This window comes from Haemaphysalis longicornis, unplaced genomic scaffold (genome assembly GCF_048455015.1).
Source record: "Haemaphysalis longicornis isolate Haplotype H1 unplaced genomic scaffold, Haemaphysalis longicornis Haplotype H1 scaffold_12, whole genome shotgun sequence".
Taxonomy (NCBI): domain Eukaryota; kingdom Metazoa; phylum Arthropoda; class Arachnida; order Ixodida; family Ixodidae; genus Haemaphysalis; species Haemaphysalis longicornis.
Genome location: NW_027526225.1, coordinates 64,595,896 through 64,611,886, shown reverse-complemented (window position 1 = coordinate 64,611,886; position 15,991 = coordinate 64,595,896). Strand labels below are relative to the sequence as shown.

At 46.7% G+C, this 15,991-nt stretch overlaps 2 protein-coding genes across 2 annotated transcripts in view; one reads left to right on the top strand and one right to left on the bottom strand.

Moving 5' to 3' along the window:
* Positions 1-10,227, bottom strand: part of LOC144162773 (PP2C-like domain-containing protein CG9801) — a 32,637-nt gene extending 22,410 nt beyond the window's left edge. Inside the window, exon 1 of the mRNA XM_077693428.1 lies at positions 9,571-10,227. Within this exon, the coding sequence (XP_077549554.1) occupies positions 9,571-9,710 (140 nt within the window). The 5' untranslated portion in view covers positions 9,711-10,227. The remainder of the gene's footprint in view (positions 1-9,570) is intronic.
* A 207-nt stretch (positions 10,228-10,434) lies between these two features.
* LOC144162774 (poly(A)-specific ribonuclease PNLDC1-like) lies at positions 10,435-15,317 on the top strand. The gene is made up of 3 exons (XM_077693429.1): positions 10,435-11,889; positions 12,554-12,748; positions 14,797-15,317. Exons 1-3 carry the CDS (start codon positions 10,957-10,959, stop codon positions 15,244-15,246), a joined length of 1,578 nt encoding a protein of 525 aa, XP_077549555.1. The 5' UTR covers positions 10,435-10,956; the 3' UTR covers positions 15,247-15,317.
* Positions 15,318-15,991: the final 674 nt, after the last annotated feature.

Below are 15,991 nucleotides of genomic sequence, written 5' to 3'. Positions count from 1 at the left end.
ATTATCTTATCTTACCTTACTTCCGAAGATTAAACAGGAATGTTAAAAAAAAATACCGACGAGAGTTTTTTTAGCTGCTATTTTGTGCTCCTTGTCTACGCAATATATGATAAGGTTGTTTCTTGTGTTCCCCTTTTCCAGTTCATCTACTTCGTTTAGAGTCACTTGACACCTTTTTTGATGCCAGCAATGGTTGATTTTAAGCGTCAGAAGTCATAGTGCAGGAAAGCGTTTAGGGCTGCATGGTTTTTTTTCCCCCACTTGTGGCATTTTCTGCATTAGTAAGCCACTGCTGCTGTCACAGTGCAGTAGTTGTATTCACTGCACAGTAACCCACTAACAGAGGTCAGCTTGTTTCTATTCTTTGGTGTCCCCTTAACGCCAGCAAGAAATTCAGATTAGGAAGGAGTTTCGCAGAAATGTGGCGACACGATCTGTCTTAAAGAGTGTTTGATTAATCTTCAGCCAGGATTAAACTTCACCAATGTGCCCATCTCTCCGATATCAAAATGCAGGGATGGGCAATTTTGCTTAACATGCTGCATTAAGGTTACACCTATATCAGTACATTGCATTCGCTGTAAACGAATAAATTTCCCGCTGAAAATTTTCCAAGCTTTACAAGAGTTGCTAAGAACCTGAATCGCTTACTTTGAAAAGCAACAGCCTAAAAAAATTCCGAGACATCACTTAGTAGCCAAATTCCCCTGTTCCAGCAAAGTTGCACTTTGAATAGAAAAACCAGCTTCAACCAGAGCCTACCACAACCGCCAACGGCTTAAAAACGGAAACCAAGTCGTCGTTGGAAGGATGCCGGCGCGACGGTCCAACTAACCATTTCCTTTTCAGCACTCTTTGAAAAGCAGCCACCTCGGAAGAAAATGGCAAGGTCGTTTGTCACGCTTCGATGATCTGGGGGGCTCGAAAAAGGCGGCCGTGAGAAAGGCAGTTCCACAAGCACAGACTGAGGGCCTAAAAATGGCGACAAAAAAGCACGGCGCAACTTTGACAATTTCACTATGGGACGCAAGACTCCCTCTTCAAATTCAGGCCAGAGGGAACGACTAAAAACAAAAACCCACTTTCTAGATTTCACATATGACATAACTTAGTCCCCAAGCTGTTTGGTCCCCAGAAACCTACGTGTCAGTGAAGAGGTTTCGGCCCTCAATAGTGAGTCTACGGGGTAAATGCCGCTGACAATAAAAAGTTGACACTGCATCAAAGCTGGAATTTATTTGCCACATAGATTAACACATATGTTCCAAGGCACTTGATTATGACATTGTTTTATCCCCCGGCAAAAACTAAAAAGAAAGAAGGAAAATATGAGGCCATGAGCAGCAACACAATGATATCCAACAATGCTGGGTCACCAAAAAAAAACGTGAATGTTATTGCTCATAACTATATGTATTGAAAATTTCAATATATGTATATGAAGCTATGCAATTCAATAGCTCTCAATAAACGAGCTTTACTGTAAATTGGCTTGTACTGTGGCTCACAACATTTCTAAGGTTAGCATTCCAGGCTTTTCCAGTTTCATGCCATGCTACGTTTATTCGAAGAAAACTTTTCAATAGCCGAATTTAACTCTCATAATCAGCCGCAGTTTTCCGTACTTCCTTCCAAGTGCAGCCTTACTCACACCTGCTCACACTCGTAGGCAAAGAACTCCTTTCTTGCATACATCCAAAAAAATTCCGGAACGGTCTTAGAACATGACATGTGCATACGGGGTTGTGAGTGGAAGTTCACCCCACCCCCCTTTTTTTACCTACACCTGTTCAGGGTCATAACCATTATATATTTTAAAGAGAGGTGTGTGTTGAAGGTAGTTCAGTTCCCCCTCCCCTTCACCTGAACACCTGTTCAGAGTCCTAACCACTCCTTCAACAAAAAGACTGACCTAAACATTCCTGCAGACAGATGCCAGGCTCCATGCGCCTATCTGAGCTGCCAGACAATAGGTTGCTTGTTTCCTGGCAAATGGTTTCAAGGTTTCACTTTACAGTTCCCTTCCAACCACACCTATTCAACTTTCTTCCATCTGAGCCGAACACCCTAGTGTGGGGGATCGGGTAGCCATTGTTTTCAAAACAGGCAATGCCTTTGTGCAGTTGGCAGGAGCTTTAAGGCCGCTGCTGGGCGTTGCTGCTGTGTCTGGCACAAAGCCCCAGCTCCTACTGAGCTGTCGCTGATCGATTATTGATCACTTGGCAAGGAGCATCCTCACGCGCTGCTGAGCTATCATTTAAAAACTAAAGCAACAATATGAGAGATGCGATTTCACCACAAGGGGAAACACCCGAACATGCTTTCTGCTAGCCTTTTTTTTAACCAAGCAAAATTCTCCGTACAAAGTGAAAATGCAGTGACGACAAAGCTTGGAAGTAATTTGTAACCAAGAACAAATATGCCGCCAAGGTGAATAATTTCATCACAACAAAATTCTGCTGGTTTTGGTGGCAACTTGCTTCAAAGCAGGTTCTGCTTGCAAAGACTTCAAAGCAATTGCCAAAACATAGTTGCAAACGTGAGATAGAATTCCCAGATGCCCTTTACAGCAAATACCACCCTCACACAGCTCATCACTACACTGCAGCAGCTTTCAGCTGTGCTTTGGCAAAAAAAAGACGCATCTAAGATGCCGAGACTGTGCGAGTTTTGACAGCCTTTTTTTTTGTTTTGCTATTAGCAGTTCTTTGGAATACATTACCCGAGTCATATTCCTTGTATCGTGTATGCGGCTGAATAATATTTGCATTGACATGAGCAAAACCTCAACGAGTTTCTGAATTTCTAAAAGACATTATTAAAAAGAAACGATTTGTTCTTAATTTGCGATATTGGAAGTGGTGTCACAGTTTTTCAGTCCGAATTAAAAAAAAACAAACAATAAAACCAAAAACTAAGGCTTGCACTTATGTGCGCCCACACAGTTCCATATATGCAGTGTCGTGGTTTAAGATACAAGCTCACACAAAAAAACCCATAGCTCATGTTACGAAGAACTGGGGCTGGGTTACCATACAGTGTGGCAGACTGACGACAGGTGGAACATCTAATTAGCAAATGAATTTTTAGGAAGGGAGGTCAGCAGTAGAGGAAGATGAAAAACTTCAGGAAAATATGACACGAAAATTCGAGGAGGGCAAAAAAAAAAAAAAAAACGATTCGAACTCAGTTTTGGAGCTGTTGCAAGTCTACATATCGTTTCTGCACATAGAATAGCTGTATCCATGCATAAATAAACCTCTGCCTAGTGCTGCCGATGCCAATCAAGACTTGAATTCTACTGGGCGCCGGAAGATAACCAGCGGGGTTGATTTCCCGCGGAATCTCTTGCAATTGGCTAGAGCGAAAACACCACCAAGACTGCGTGACATCAAGCAGATCCCGCGGGGAATCAACCCCACCGGAATTACGGCGCCCAGCAGAATTCGGCACCAGAAAACCACGTTCTACTCAACCGTCTAACCGGCAATAATGCCAGTCCCTGCCTAGCCGTCTTTGCTGTGCGACTCAAATGTCATGATGAGAGGCAAAGGCTGCCCACGTCGCACACACAGCTGTTCGTGCCAGCACATGGCAACCGCACAGCTGCTGCACCTGTTTGCAGGCGACACGCAACAATTCCCGCTCGTTTACCCGTCACACGTAGCAAGCTGCGACCAGGCTACGCGTCCTTTCTTTTTAATAAACCTTCCGGGGCTGTGCTTCAACTTCCCATGCACGCTAAATAAAAGCCTGCTGTGCGCTGTCATGATTAATCTTTTAATAGAATCGCTCGGTTTGCTATACAATGGGGGAAGATCGTAGACCAGGAAATTCCATCTTATTCCTTTTGTCATTTGAACACGATTTTTAGCAGTGTAATTTTACAGTGAATCTTATAGTTCTAGTTATCTCACTGCAAGAAATTATTTGAGGCACAAAAACCACAGCACTTGCTGCGAATTTCAGCATCGGCTGAAATTCGCTTCGTTTAAAATTATAGGTTGATTGAAGCTGATTGATTCATTGAAATTGTTGGTTTTTGCAACAATAGGTTGCGATCATTTTACCAGCTGTTAATCGAGTTTTGGCTGGTATTCCCTTGTTGGGTATGTGTTACTCATGTATGTAAGTACAGTGATGGGCAAATGTGAATGTGAGTGGAACACAAAGCATGTCAAAATTGCTTAACACCCTACATGTAGGCAACAACCTGTGCAAGAGTGCCAGCTGATGATGGCAAATGACTTCTCGTTCCAGCTTTCCTCTCTCTCTCTATCTATCTATCTCTCTCTCTTTTTTTTTGCAGAAAAACTGGTGCGTTGCAGAATCAGGGTTTGGGGCATTTTTTCCTTCGTACATTATAAAAAGATTTTTGCGGCCACCACGTATCTAAACATTTCCATTTCTCTAACCTTACGATTACAATAACTGTGCACACAGTAGTAAATAAAACATGGCACAGGCATTCAAGCATGGTAATGCTGTACCACGTTTCATAAGTCAGTTTTGCATGCAATACTAACAGACATACACAACTTTAAGGTTTCAAAGCAGTATATCGCCGAAAAACTTCAATCCAAATAAAAAGGAGAATGCAAACCCAAAGCCAAAAAATTTCAAATTAGAAAGGCTACCTCTTAAAGTACTGCGATCTAGGTTGGACAGCAAGTATTGGTACCCGACAGATAGCAAGATAACGGACATATTCATTGACTGTGTTGCCGATATTGTTTCCTTTGCGACGAAGCAAGAGGTTCGGCTAATGGAATGTTGGCTGTTCACTATCTTTGACTAATAACTTTGAACTGAATTTTCTGAGCTGTTCTTGTGCAAATCATGGCACATAGACCCCAACACAAAAACAGCACAATATGAGACTGGCGTCTTACAAAGCCAACAATACTGCTTATTGAGAGGTGAGTGAAGTTTACTTGTTGCAATTTCAAATTACAGAAAGGCTTTTGACGCAGCAGAAACCCCTCCAGTAATGGAAACATTGAGAGAACAGGAAGAAAGGCGTACACAGTGCTCTTGGAGGACGCCAAAAGAAAGGTGTTCAGATCCCTATTAGTAAAGGTGTCAGATGTGGTGACACCACCTCACCCAAAATCAGTTACATCATGTCTAGAAGGAGCTTGATTGGAAGTAGCCAGGGATGAGAGTAGACGGAAAATATTTCAGCCACCCGAGATTAGCAGATGACATCATGTTCAGTGGTTCTTCAGGATACTCCAAGAGCTGCTCAAAGGATTCAAGGATTCAGGATTCAGAGGATACTTCAGGAGCTGCACTCAGAAATCCTTGTCATAGGATTAATGGAAGTAGTGTTAAATAGACGTGAAGAAAGTGCCCCCTTCAACTTAGCCAATTAAATACTAGGAGACGTGGAGTAATAAAACTAACTTGGGCAAGTTGTGAGTGCCGATTTATATACTACGAAAAGGAAATCAGGCGTAGAATCACTAAAGGGCTGGAGCAAGCATTCAGCAAGCATTCTAAAGTAATTAAAAGTAGGTTACCTCTTTCACTAAAAGAATGGTGTACAACCAACGCATACTGCCAGCGATGACTCAGGGGCAGAAACTTTGGACTTACTCAGCAGCACACTTACCGAAAACGTGGGTCTGCTCAACGGGCCATGGAGCGAATAATGGCAGGAGTAGCACTTAGGGACAGGAAACGAGCTTCCTGGATCAGGGAATAAACTCAAGTAGATGATATCAGAGTTCAAATAAAGAAAAAGAAATGGACTTGGGCTGGCCATGGAGTGAGACGAACCGACTACCAGTGGACAATTAGGGTAACAGAGTGGATACCAAGAGATAAGTCTATAAGAAGGGGAAGGCCAATAACTCAATGGAGGAATGAAATAGCAAAATTCGGGGGTAAATTGCGGACCCGAGTAGCGCAGAACAGGAGCGGATGGAGGTCAATGGGAGAGGCCTTCGTCTTGTGGTGGACATGAATAGGGTGATAAGAGATGCTCTAATCTGTACAAGAATTAACCCAAGAATTTAATGACACATTGTGCAATACCTCGCAAAGTGCCAAGCTTACGCCATTACTACACAGTCAAAGCCTGATCCACCAATATTAATAAACCCCGAACACAAGATGTGCATTGGTTTCTACCTGCCAAAACTTTATCATCAGTTCAGGACACGCCCCCAAACCATAATCCGTAAAACCACTTTTTAGCCTTAATAAAGCAATGCTTTGAGGTGGCGTAGGTATGCATTTATGCCCTGTCTTTCCCCGTGCTCCATCTACTGTTTTGACGCCAGAAAAAAAAAAGCATCCATTTTAATTCAGCCCCAGCCTTTCACCGAGCTCTGGAAGTACAGTCACAAGTCACAAAAGTATAATTTAACGTACTGTGAGCGTGTAAATTGATACAGATGTCAATATTAATCATGAAAAAGCTAAAAAAAAATTTTGACGTCTGAGGTAGCATTAAACTAAGCTGCGAACCAGGGTGACACACCTTCAGCTTTTTCACAAAAAAGCAACAAGTGCTTTATAGTTTACATCTCTCGAGACTCAGAAATAAATGCAGGCTCAAGACTTTTGCTGAACAATTCAGGCAAGAGATCACGCTAGTTGAATAGAATGAGAAGGAGTTTGTTATACTTAATTATAAGATAAGAAATTATTAACAGATGACAATTTCACAGAAACATAAATATTAATGCTAAATTATTTATTACAATATGTCAAACTGTTTTAATGTAAGGTTCTCCATGGCTTGCCCCTATGAACCAAACACTAGCCAAAACAAATTTCTTCATAAAGATGCCCGAGATTTGTTAATATCGTACTGAAGAAAAGTGTGGTCCTTTGCAGGGCCACATTTGCTCTTTTTTGTGCACAACACCTCATGCCAAACATTCCACTTTTCTTAACTAAGGGTGCTCTTTGCCCTTAGTCAGCCTTGCACCATAAAAATCCAATCATAATCATCACTTTTCGTAACTTCCATGCTGCACGGAGACTTCCTTGGAGATACGGTGCAAGCGACCAGCAAGGTCTGGCAAGGGCCTTATCCAGACAATGTGCGTTTGGGCATCCATGTCAAACAGCCAGCGACTGTCAAGGAGAGATTACAAGCCAAGGATTCTCAAGTCAGTATCTCCACTCCCAACCCCCCCCCTGCTCAAGCTACGTCCATTGCACTCTTCACAGATCTAGGTTGGACAGCAAGTATTGGTACCCGACAGACAGCAAGATAACAGACATATTTATCGACTGTGTTGCCGATATTGTTGCCTTTGCGGCAAAGCAAGAGGTTCAGCTAACGGAATGTTGGCTGTTTCACTTATCTAGTTCCCAATGAATGAATTGCTTTGGCTTCTTTCGACTGCTCCTTCACGCTAGTGCAGCAGAAGATGTGTGTTCCTCAAAGACTGCTTGAACTCACCGTTTGCGAATTTTGCCCTAGGCTTTATAAAAACTTCACTCTGCCCCACATTAAAAATTCTTCTGAAGGTTAGAGCATTAGTCTGTGTTGGTATAACACTTGAAATGCACGAAAATATATGGTTCCAGGGGATATTTTTTTCTTCTTATTTATGGAAGTGCCAAGACCTCAAAAAGGCACTGCTTCCCGCACAGCACATGCTAAAGCCTAGCCTTACTATTGGCGGTGAGATCTTTGAGTGGCGCCCCCTGGCTTTGACGTCAGCTTAGGGATTCGCGCCGCTGTCGTCTGCTACACTCCGCTTGTGAGAGGCAACAGTGCCTGGGCTAGAAATCGCCCGCTTCGTTGCTGTAGTGCGTTAAAAAGCGTATTTCTAGCGACTCAGTTATTTTACCAGCTTCTGACGCATCTGAATAATTTGAAGCTGCATCACCCACAAGTTTGCAATACACGAAGAGATAGAGAACAACTTTCTTCAGAGTATCAGTCAGAAGATCGTGTGTAAGTCGTCCTTTCTTGCTTATTCGCGAGGATCAGTGATCAGAGCTTCTCGATAAGTATTCAAAATGTGTAGGCTTTCCTGCAGTATTTTTGAGATGCTCTATTAAGACTCAACAGTCTAATACTACGTACCAATCAGCGGCCTCTACACGCTCATCGCACAGCAGGAAATAAAGCGGCTTTCATCTGTTTCTTTCGTTGTTGTCTTGTATCGGATTAATTTTTCGTGCTTTTTTTTTCTGCCCAACGCATTAATTTTTCTGCGCCGTCACCAACTTCTTATTAGGAGGTTTCGGGATGTTTGGGAGCCTCACAAAGGTCGTGTGGATATTTCCTTCATTTTGTATGGCATACATTCCCTTCTTCACAAATTGGCTTTCATTACGGCTGCGTACAAGAAGGTGCATATCCGCAGCGTGCTTTGTTTATTCACATGCAAATACAATGAGAAGGTTTGTGCTACGCCACCGCGATCGCGCCCTAAACAACGTGGTTTCTCCCGTAGCGGTATCCAAAACTATACTTTAATTGACACCATGAGCTAGTGTATGCGATTTTAAGCCTATTATTATGATAAAAAGTTACCCACACGCCAATTATGGTGCGGACAAGCATCAGACGTTGACCGAGCGCAAAGAAACAGCAGGGAGAGTGATCCTGAGTGAAGCAGACGACAAATGCGAGAATCCCTAAGCTGACGTCACGGAGGCGCGCTTCGCAGCGCCGCCTGTGTTCGCGCTCACCGCCAATTAGGTACACAGCTTGAAAATAGCCATTACTAAACAGCTTTACATACAGCTCGAATTTTTGTTCGAGCTCAAACACAGAACAAAAAGAAGGTACCATAAATACTTTTTACAACAAACTCGCCTCATTAGAAGAAAAGCCGCTCTATTCGAAGTGTGCCATGGTCCCCACTAGAGCACTAGAAGTCAATCATATCCGTTTAGAACGGTCTTGCTTACAACGTTTTTGTCACACGGAATTCGTTATAACGAATTTACTGCAACTAACGGAAAAAAGTGTGAATGTATTAAAAGTGACGGAAAAGTAGAGCGCCAAAACGAATTAACTGCCAGCTTTTCTTCCGGCGATAATACCAAATGCAAAACACGTTCATGCAAGACTTCATTCATTCGTTCGCGTTGGCAGTTGTGTCACGTATTTCGTTGGAAAAGTACGTCGTGGGGCACCGTGAATGCAAGCTAACGGTCGCGGTGGTCACGCGCGCAGCGCGGAATACCGATTGTTTTCTTGAGAAACCGCTCCTTGGAATTTGAGATACCCTCGCACTTTGTCCAAGATCGGTACAGAGGGAGAAAAAAAGAAAAAAAAAGCTCGCGCGTATGATGCGTCAGGCGCGCCATCCGCTTTAAGCGGCTGTTCCGGGTTGGGGGCCGTTATATCGGTTAATACGGACACCGCCACCGCGCGCGGGCGAGGTTTTCGACCCCGGCGCAAAAGAGATGTCGCACCATCAGCGCCTTTTAAGCCCCGCCGCCCCCACGACAACTCAACGCGCAGTCGAGATCACAATTGGTGCGCCGCAGCGGCGCGCTAAAAGGCGGCCACCACCACGGTCGCGAGAGACCAGACTGGTTTCCAACAACAACGTTTGTTTACACAGGGCGCCGTCCATTCACACTCACCCGTTGAGATATCGCTGCATGAATGTGGCCGTCGCCGAGGTCGGCGACGGGCACTCGGGCTTGGGATCGGCGCCCGTGCGCTCCGTGCCCGTCGACAACTGGCGTAAGAAGTCGGCCAGTTTGTCCCGTAGGGTCGGCATGTTTGTCGGCCTGCCCACACGCTCGCGGCGCAGTCGCCTTGCCCTGTGAGCGCCGCTCCAGTCGGTGTCAACCACGATGCAGGGCTAGCTGAGCCTCAGCCAGCGGCACGCATCTCGTGGGCGCAGCGAGCTTCACGCCCCGAGCGCGCACACTCACGACCACAAAAGCCGCTGCAGAGCGGTGGTGAAACGGTGGTTCGCCCAGCGAGCGGCCGCACACACCACGACGCTAAGCGAGCACGCACGCACACTCGGGAGAGGATAAACGACAGCGCGCACGGCGCGCACTCGAGAAAGACGACGGCGCTGCTTCCCTCCTCCTCATCACAACCACGGCCACTTGCCGACGAGCTACGCGGGCGCTTTATGCTTGCTTCGGTACCCTCCGTCGCATTGAAGCACAATCAGAATAGACAGGGAACTCAGGCAAGTTGGGCAAGTGTGCCTGGACGACTGAAGACACTGAGACCATGGAGGAAAGAAGCCGAGACTGATGCTACCGTTAGCTTTTACCTGTCATACGGAACGGGCGCAACGCTGTCTTTTGATTGTAGTTCTTGTGTTAGCCACCAGGTTTGACACTTAAAGGGCTTCAAACAAAGTTTGTAGCGCGGTAAGACAACCAAAACCAAACTCTGGCGAATTTTGGGTGGACAAGTAGTGCCATCACTTAAAAGTTCTTTTTATTATTTTCTTTAAAAGAAGTACATTAGTGACGTTATCTGTGCTGGTCCGCGCTTGTTTCCGACTGACTAAACTTGCGCGACCCCAGAACTCATGCCAAAACTGCCAAAGCCATGTCAAAACTTCTTGATCCGCACTCGGAGTGCGATTAGTGGCAGTGTTTGAAACGTTCGTTCTGTGAGTCACTCGTTTCAAGGTTTCAGCCATTTCAGCATTCATTACCCTCTCTGCGGATTCCTTGAACCAGGTGACGATCAGATGTCACAGTACGCGGCTATCGCCCTCTCTTTTCTACATAAAGAAATAACACCTTTGCATCTCGCTCAACGTCGCCGTGGTAGACGCAGCTCCAGGCCCTCTCACACAAATATGCCGGCGCCCATGTGTCACGTGCGCGAACTCCCAAGACGTGCGATTTTCAAAGCGTGAAGCGCTCGAACGCCCGCTGGCAGCATACTTGTCGCAGATTATTTGGTTTTAAAGCATTTGCACCAGCCTAGATTACTTGCGCAGCTTCAGCGAGCCGTGTGATGAGAGACGCTGTGATCGACCAAGGCTCGACATGAGTGAAGTCACGACGTCCAACTTCGAACGCCTGTGCCCCGAGATCGAGGCTGCAATCGCGGGTGCCGCCTTCATTGCTGTCGACACAGAGTTTACGGGCCTCGTACGCGAACCTGAAGCAACGCCTAGCCTTTTCGACAGCGCCGAAGACCGCTACAACAAGCTGCGTCAGAGCGTCTCCAGCTACATCATATGTCAAGTGGGGATCTGCACGTTCACCCCTGTAAGTGGAAAGAGCTTGTACAAAGCGCAGGCTTTCAGCGTCTATCTCTGCCCGCGTTCCTTCGGAAACGTCGACCCGCAGTTCAGCGTGCAAGCGTCTTCGGTGGAATTTTTGTGCCAGTACGGCTTTGATTTCAACAAGTGCTTCTACAAAGGCGTCCCGTACACGGACAGGTCTTGCCGTAGGGCACTGGACGCCTATTTGAGGAAGGAGCAAAGCCGGGATAAGCCGCAGTTGGCGGAGATCTACGATCGCGTCCGTCGATGGCTGGACAACAACAACCGCTCGGAAGGCGGCGGCAAGTCGCTGATCCTGGTGCCACCCGAAGGCCTGGCAGTACCTCTGGTAATGGCGGACCTGAGAGCTCGTTTCCCGGCTGTCGAATTCGACATGCGCGTCGAAGGTTTGCACCTGACCCTAGCTGACGACGTCGGACGGGCCGAACACAGTGACGAGGCCAGTAAAGGGCGCGAGCCAAGCGAGGAGGAGCTACGCAATTCCCTGCTGGGTTTCAGCCGCTGCTTTGAAGCACTGGTTGCGAGCGGCAAGCCGCTAGTGGGCCACAATGTGCTGATGGACCTGCTGCTTTTTTACCACCAGTTCTGCGAGCCCTTGCCCAAGTCGTACGCTAAGCTGAAAACTGCACTCAGCACGCTGTTTCCAGAGGTGTACGACACAAAGCACATAGCTCTGGAAATGCGGCAACAGGTACGTGGCCGCTGGGTGCACAGGACATAATAATGCAGCTCTTCCATTCTGGAGGCCAACATTGGTGTTTAGTACGCCTTTTCAAACGTTAAAAATTATTTGTCAAAAGTTTTCAATGTGGTATGTGTGTCCCAAGCTAAGCGCGGTCTTTCGCAAGGACAGGATCCAACCCCCAATTCAGTTCTCTTGCATTATTAGGAAGGAGTCATGATGATACATTGTGACATAGGTGAGGGCAGATTTTGCGGTGGGCCGTATTCTATAATAAGGGGGCGAAAAATAGCGGGCTAGTGTCGCTGGCAGCCAAAGAATGCATAACGCCTTTATTAGAAAAGGGTGAAAAAATTTGGGGATGACCACACGCAGGGGAGCTGTGGATTTCACATCAAATGGCAGTGGTGGTGGTGGTGATGATGCTCCACAGTAAATCACACCTAATCAGGGCATTGGTTACTAATCATGGTAAAGAAAAACATTTTCAGCTTGCTACAGAGTACATCATTAGCAGCTAAGGCTGTAAAAACAGCAATTGGCCGTGACAAATACTGGCATCTTTCACTCTCCTCTCAGTATCATAGAAGGAAACACTTCACACCGAAAGATGCATTCGTGGCCCGCGCGTGAACGTGGTCCTAACAGCTGCCTCTGCATGTGTGATGTGCAGGTTCAACCCTGGCTTAAGAACTACCTGGAGGCTGGGGACCTGTTCTCCCTGCACAAGGCTATGTGCGAGCTGCCGATGCCCTTTGCACCCCATGCAGAGGGCACACCGAAGGGTTTGCGAGCGCACGAGGCCGGATGTGACGCCTATGCGGCCGGCTTTGTCTTCCTGCGACTGGCCCACATAGCCGCTCACCAGGTAACTACTGTCGCTAGCGCTACAGTCTGTGCTAGTTGATGTTAAAGGGGGTTGCTCAATTGGCACGATCCTGGTAGTAGTGTGGCAGTACAGGCTAGTTGGTGCCACATGTGGTACCAACTAGCCCATAGTGCGACAGGTGGTTCGGGCCAGCTGGCACTAGAGGTGGGTGTTTAACAGGCATAACCTGGCAGTAATGTGTCAGTCTGGGCCAGTTGGTACCAGATGTGGTACCAACTAGCTTGTAGTGCGACTGGTGATTTGGGCTACCTGGAACTAGATGTGGGTGTTCAACAGGCATAACATAACAGTAATGTGTCAGTCTGGACCAGCTGGCACCAGATGTGGTGTTAACTAGCCCAGTAGTGCATTAGTGCAATAGGTGGTATGGGCTAGTTGGCACGAGAGGTGATTAATCATCACTAGGGCCCCACTCTGTGCTAGTTTGTACTAAGGGTGGTTGCTCACAGCAGTAGTATGGCAGTCTTGGCCAATCCGTACCAGATGTGGTATCACTAGCCCACTGGTGCGACGATCTGTCCAAGCTAGCTGGCATCAGAAGCCGTCGCTAAGGGGTACAGTTACAAAGGGAATGGTTGCACACAACGGGATCAACTGCAGGCCTGTCGTGCACGTCCGTCAACTCGTTAATTGTTTGTGTAACGTTAAACTGCAAAGTTTCCTTCTAGGTTGTTGTACCAGAGTTCTTCGATATATTGAAATTACAAACGCTGTGTCTATGTGCCAGCCGATGTCACTTTAAGCAGTCCACTAAAGTGATGTCCGGCTGGATTATCTTGCCTAACACCACGTACGGCACTGCTTCGCTGTCCCCAACATTTTTAGATTGCCTAACCTAGAAACATTGACTTTCCTTAACCTAACCTAATCTGATCAAACAAACAGAACCAATCATTGAAAGCTTTTAAAACTGAGTAATAATGTAATCGAAGGAAATAATCATTGGAACAACAAAAACTAAAAACTAAAATAAAAATCATTCAAGTAGTGGATTCAAACTTCGACCCTTGGGATCAAGAGGCCAAGACGTCACTGCTACACAATCACGGCAGATAATCCACAGTGCGCTTGCCCTGCCCTAAAGATACGAATGCTGACGGACATTCCAGAAGCTGCATGCAGCACTGTGGAGGCTGCATTGTTGTCAAAAGTCCGCCCACTGAGGGCGCCCAACTCACTGAAGGAAGCGACAAAAGGCACTGGGGCCTTGCGGTTCTCCCTGCCCAGGGGGGCAGACAGAAATGTCCTTTTGAGGCCCCCTTCGCGGTGAGTTAGGCATCCTCTGTAGGTGGACTGTTGACAACGATGTAGCCTCCACATTGCTGCATGCAGCTTCTGGAACGAAGTATAGATGGTATTTACTGAAAAGTTTAGCTGTTAATTGGCAATTGACAGCTTGGCAACATTGGAGATGGCCATGGACATGGCTGAAGCACCGCGGACATGGCACGGCTTGTGCCAAAGTGCATGCAGGCCGCAGAAAAAAAACACACCGGTGTGCGTCGTCTGCTCCGTTTCAACTCCATTGTCAACGGTGGTGTCAACAGATATGTTATTAATCGCACTCACATAGGAGTTGAGGCATTACTTTGCGTTCGGTGGGGTAGAGTTCCAAACGTCCAACACACATCATGTGCTTAGCACGGACAAGTACCGCCGTTCCGCGGAGCCCGACAAACCAGTAACAGCGCACTCACATGGTTGCCTGCATGCTTGCCTTGCCAGTGAATAAAACCTATAGACACTGCAATTCTTACAACTCCCTGTATGGCCCATGTCAGACATGACCTTAGATTTCGGTCATTACTGATTGGCCTGCTACCTGTCATAAGTCTTGATGTTGGGCTAGTTGGGTACGAATATTTAGCACTTCAAAAACAGCGCAGAGACGAGTTTGTCACTTCTTCCGTCCTTGTCTCTGCGCTGTTTTTGAAGTGCTGTGTGTCGGTGGGGAGTTGTACCATGTAGCAGGGAACTCACCAAAACCCAATGCCACTGTGTTGCGTTTGCTGCCTTCCGCTCCCCAGCTTTCGGAAGTTCCAGCTCCGACGCTGCAACCCGTGAGCTGGCCCCACCTGCACACGTCCATACGGCCGTTTGTCAACCGCATCAACATGATCCGCGCCCAGTGCCACCACGTCAGCCTCCACGGTCCGGATACTGTGTCGGAGGCCAGGCCTCCATGGATGTGCGTCCGCTCAACCGGACGCAGTGAGGGCGAGATTCGGGGCGTGCTGGCGCGGTGCGGAGTGGTCGACGTGCGCTACCTCTTCCCCGGCTGTCTCCTTGTCGCCACGGGGAACTTCACATGTGCCCGAGACATCGTGGACGCCTTCGACGAAGACCCCGCTGTCAGGGTCTTGAAGTACAGCCGGCTGAAACACGATCCCGGCATGCGCAAGTGGCTGTGGGCGGGTGCGTTTCTGGGACTGGCGATGAGTGCTGGGTGCGCCTTGCAGTTGGCACCGATGCTGTGATTTCAATTAACGTTGTGTGCTTATCTTGCGTTATTTATTTCAGAGAAATAAAGCTCTTAGATCACGTTTTATTGGCTGCGTTTGCTGCTCGGTTGCCTCTCTACATTGAGGGCAAAAATACATGCCTTTGCTGGAACATCTTACAGTCACCTGCTGTTTATAAAAAAATCCACCCCACCATATACCTCGGCATATGGCACATGCAAATGCAGAAAATGGCCAGTAATATCTACTGTAGGCAATCGATTGCTAGATGTAGCTGGTGGGTCAGTAAAACATGTTGCTGGGCGAGTGAGTTCACGTTTCAGAAATAAGATTTAGCACAGCGAAAGACACAGACGGTGAAAAGGATGGGACGGGCGATCTGGTGGGCCATCTGGCATTACGGAAACAAAACCGTTTGGGCTTTTACATGCTAACACGTGTCTATGCAGGGGATTGGCCCAGAATTAACAACAGCTGCATGCACTGCGCTAGGAATTGTGCCTTGTTTCCTTGCCTGTTTTATTCGGATGTGTATTTCTACCTTCCTTGTGCTTGAGGACTTTCTTAGAAAAAAGTGATGTGCGATTTTTTTACGGCGTACAGTATAGCCTACTTATAGCAAAGCCAGTTTTAACGAAATTCTGCCTATAAAAAACAAATCTTCGTTTTCCATTACCATTTGTATACATATATTTTATGTTCAGATATAACGAAAAACATATATAATGAACTAATGTTAGTTTACCAATGTGTTTGTTAT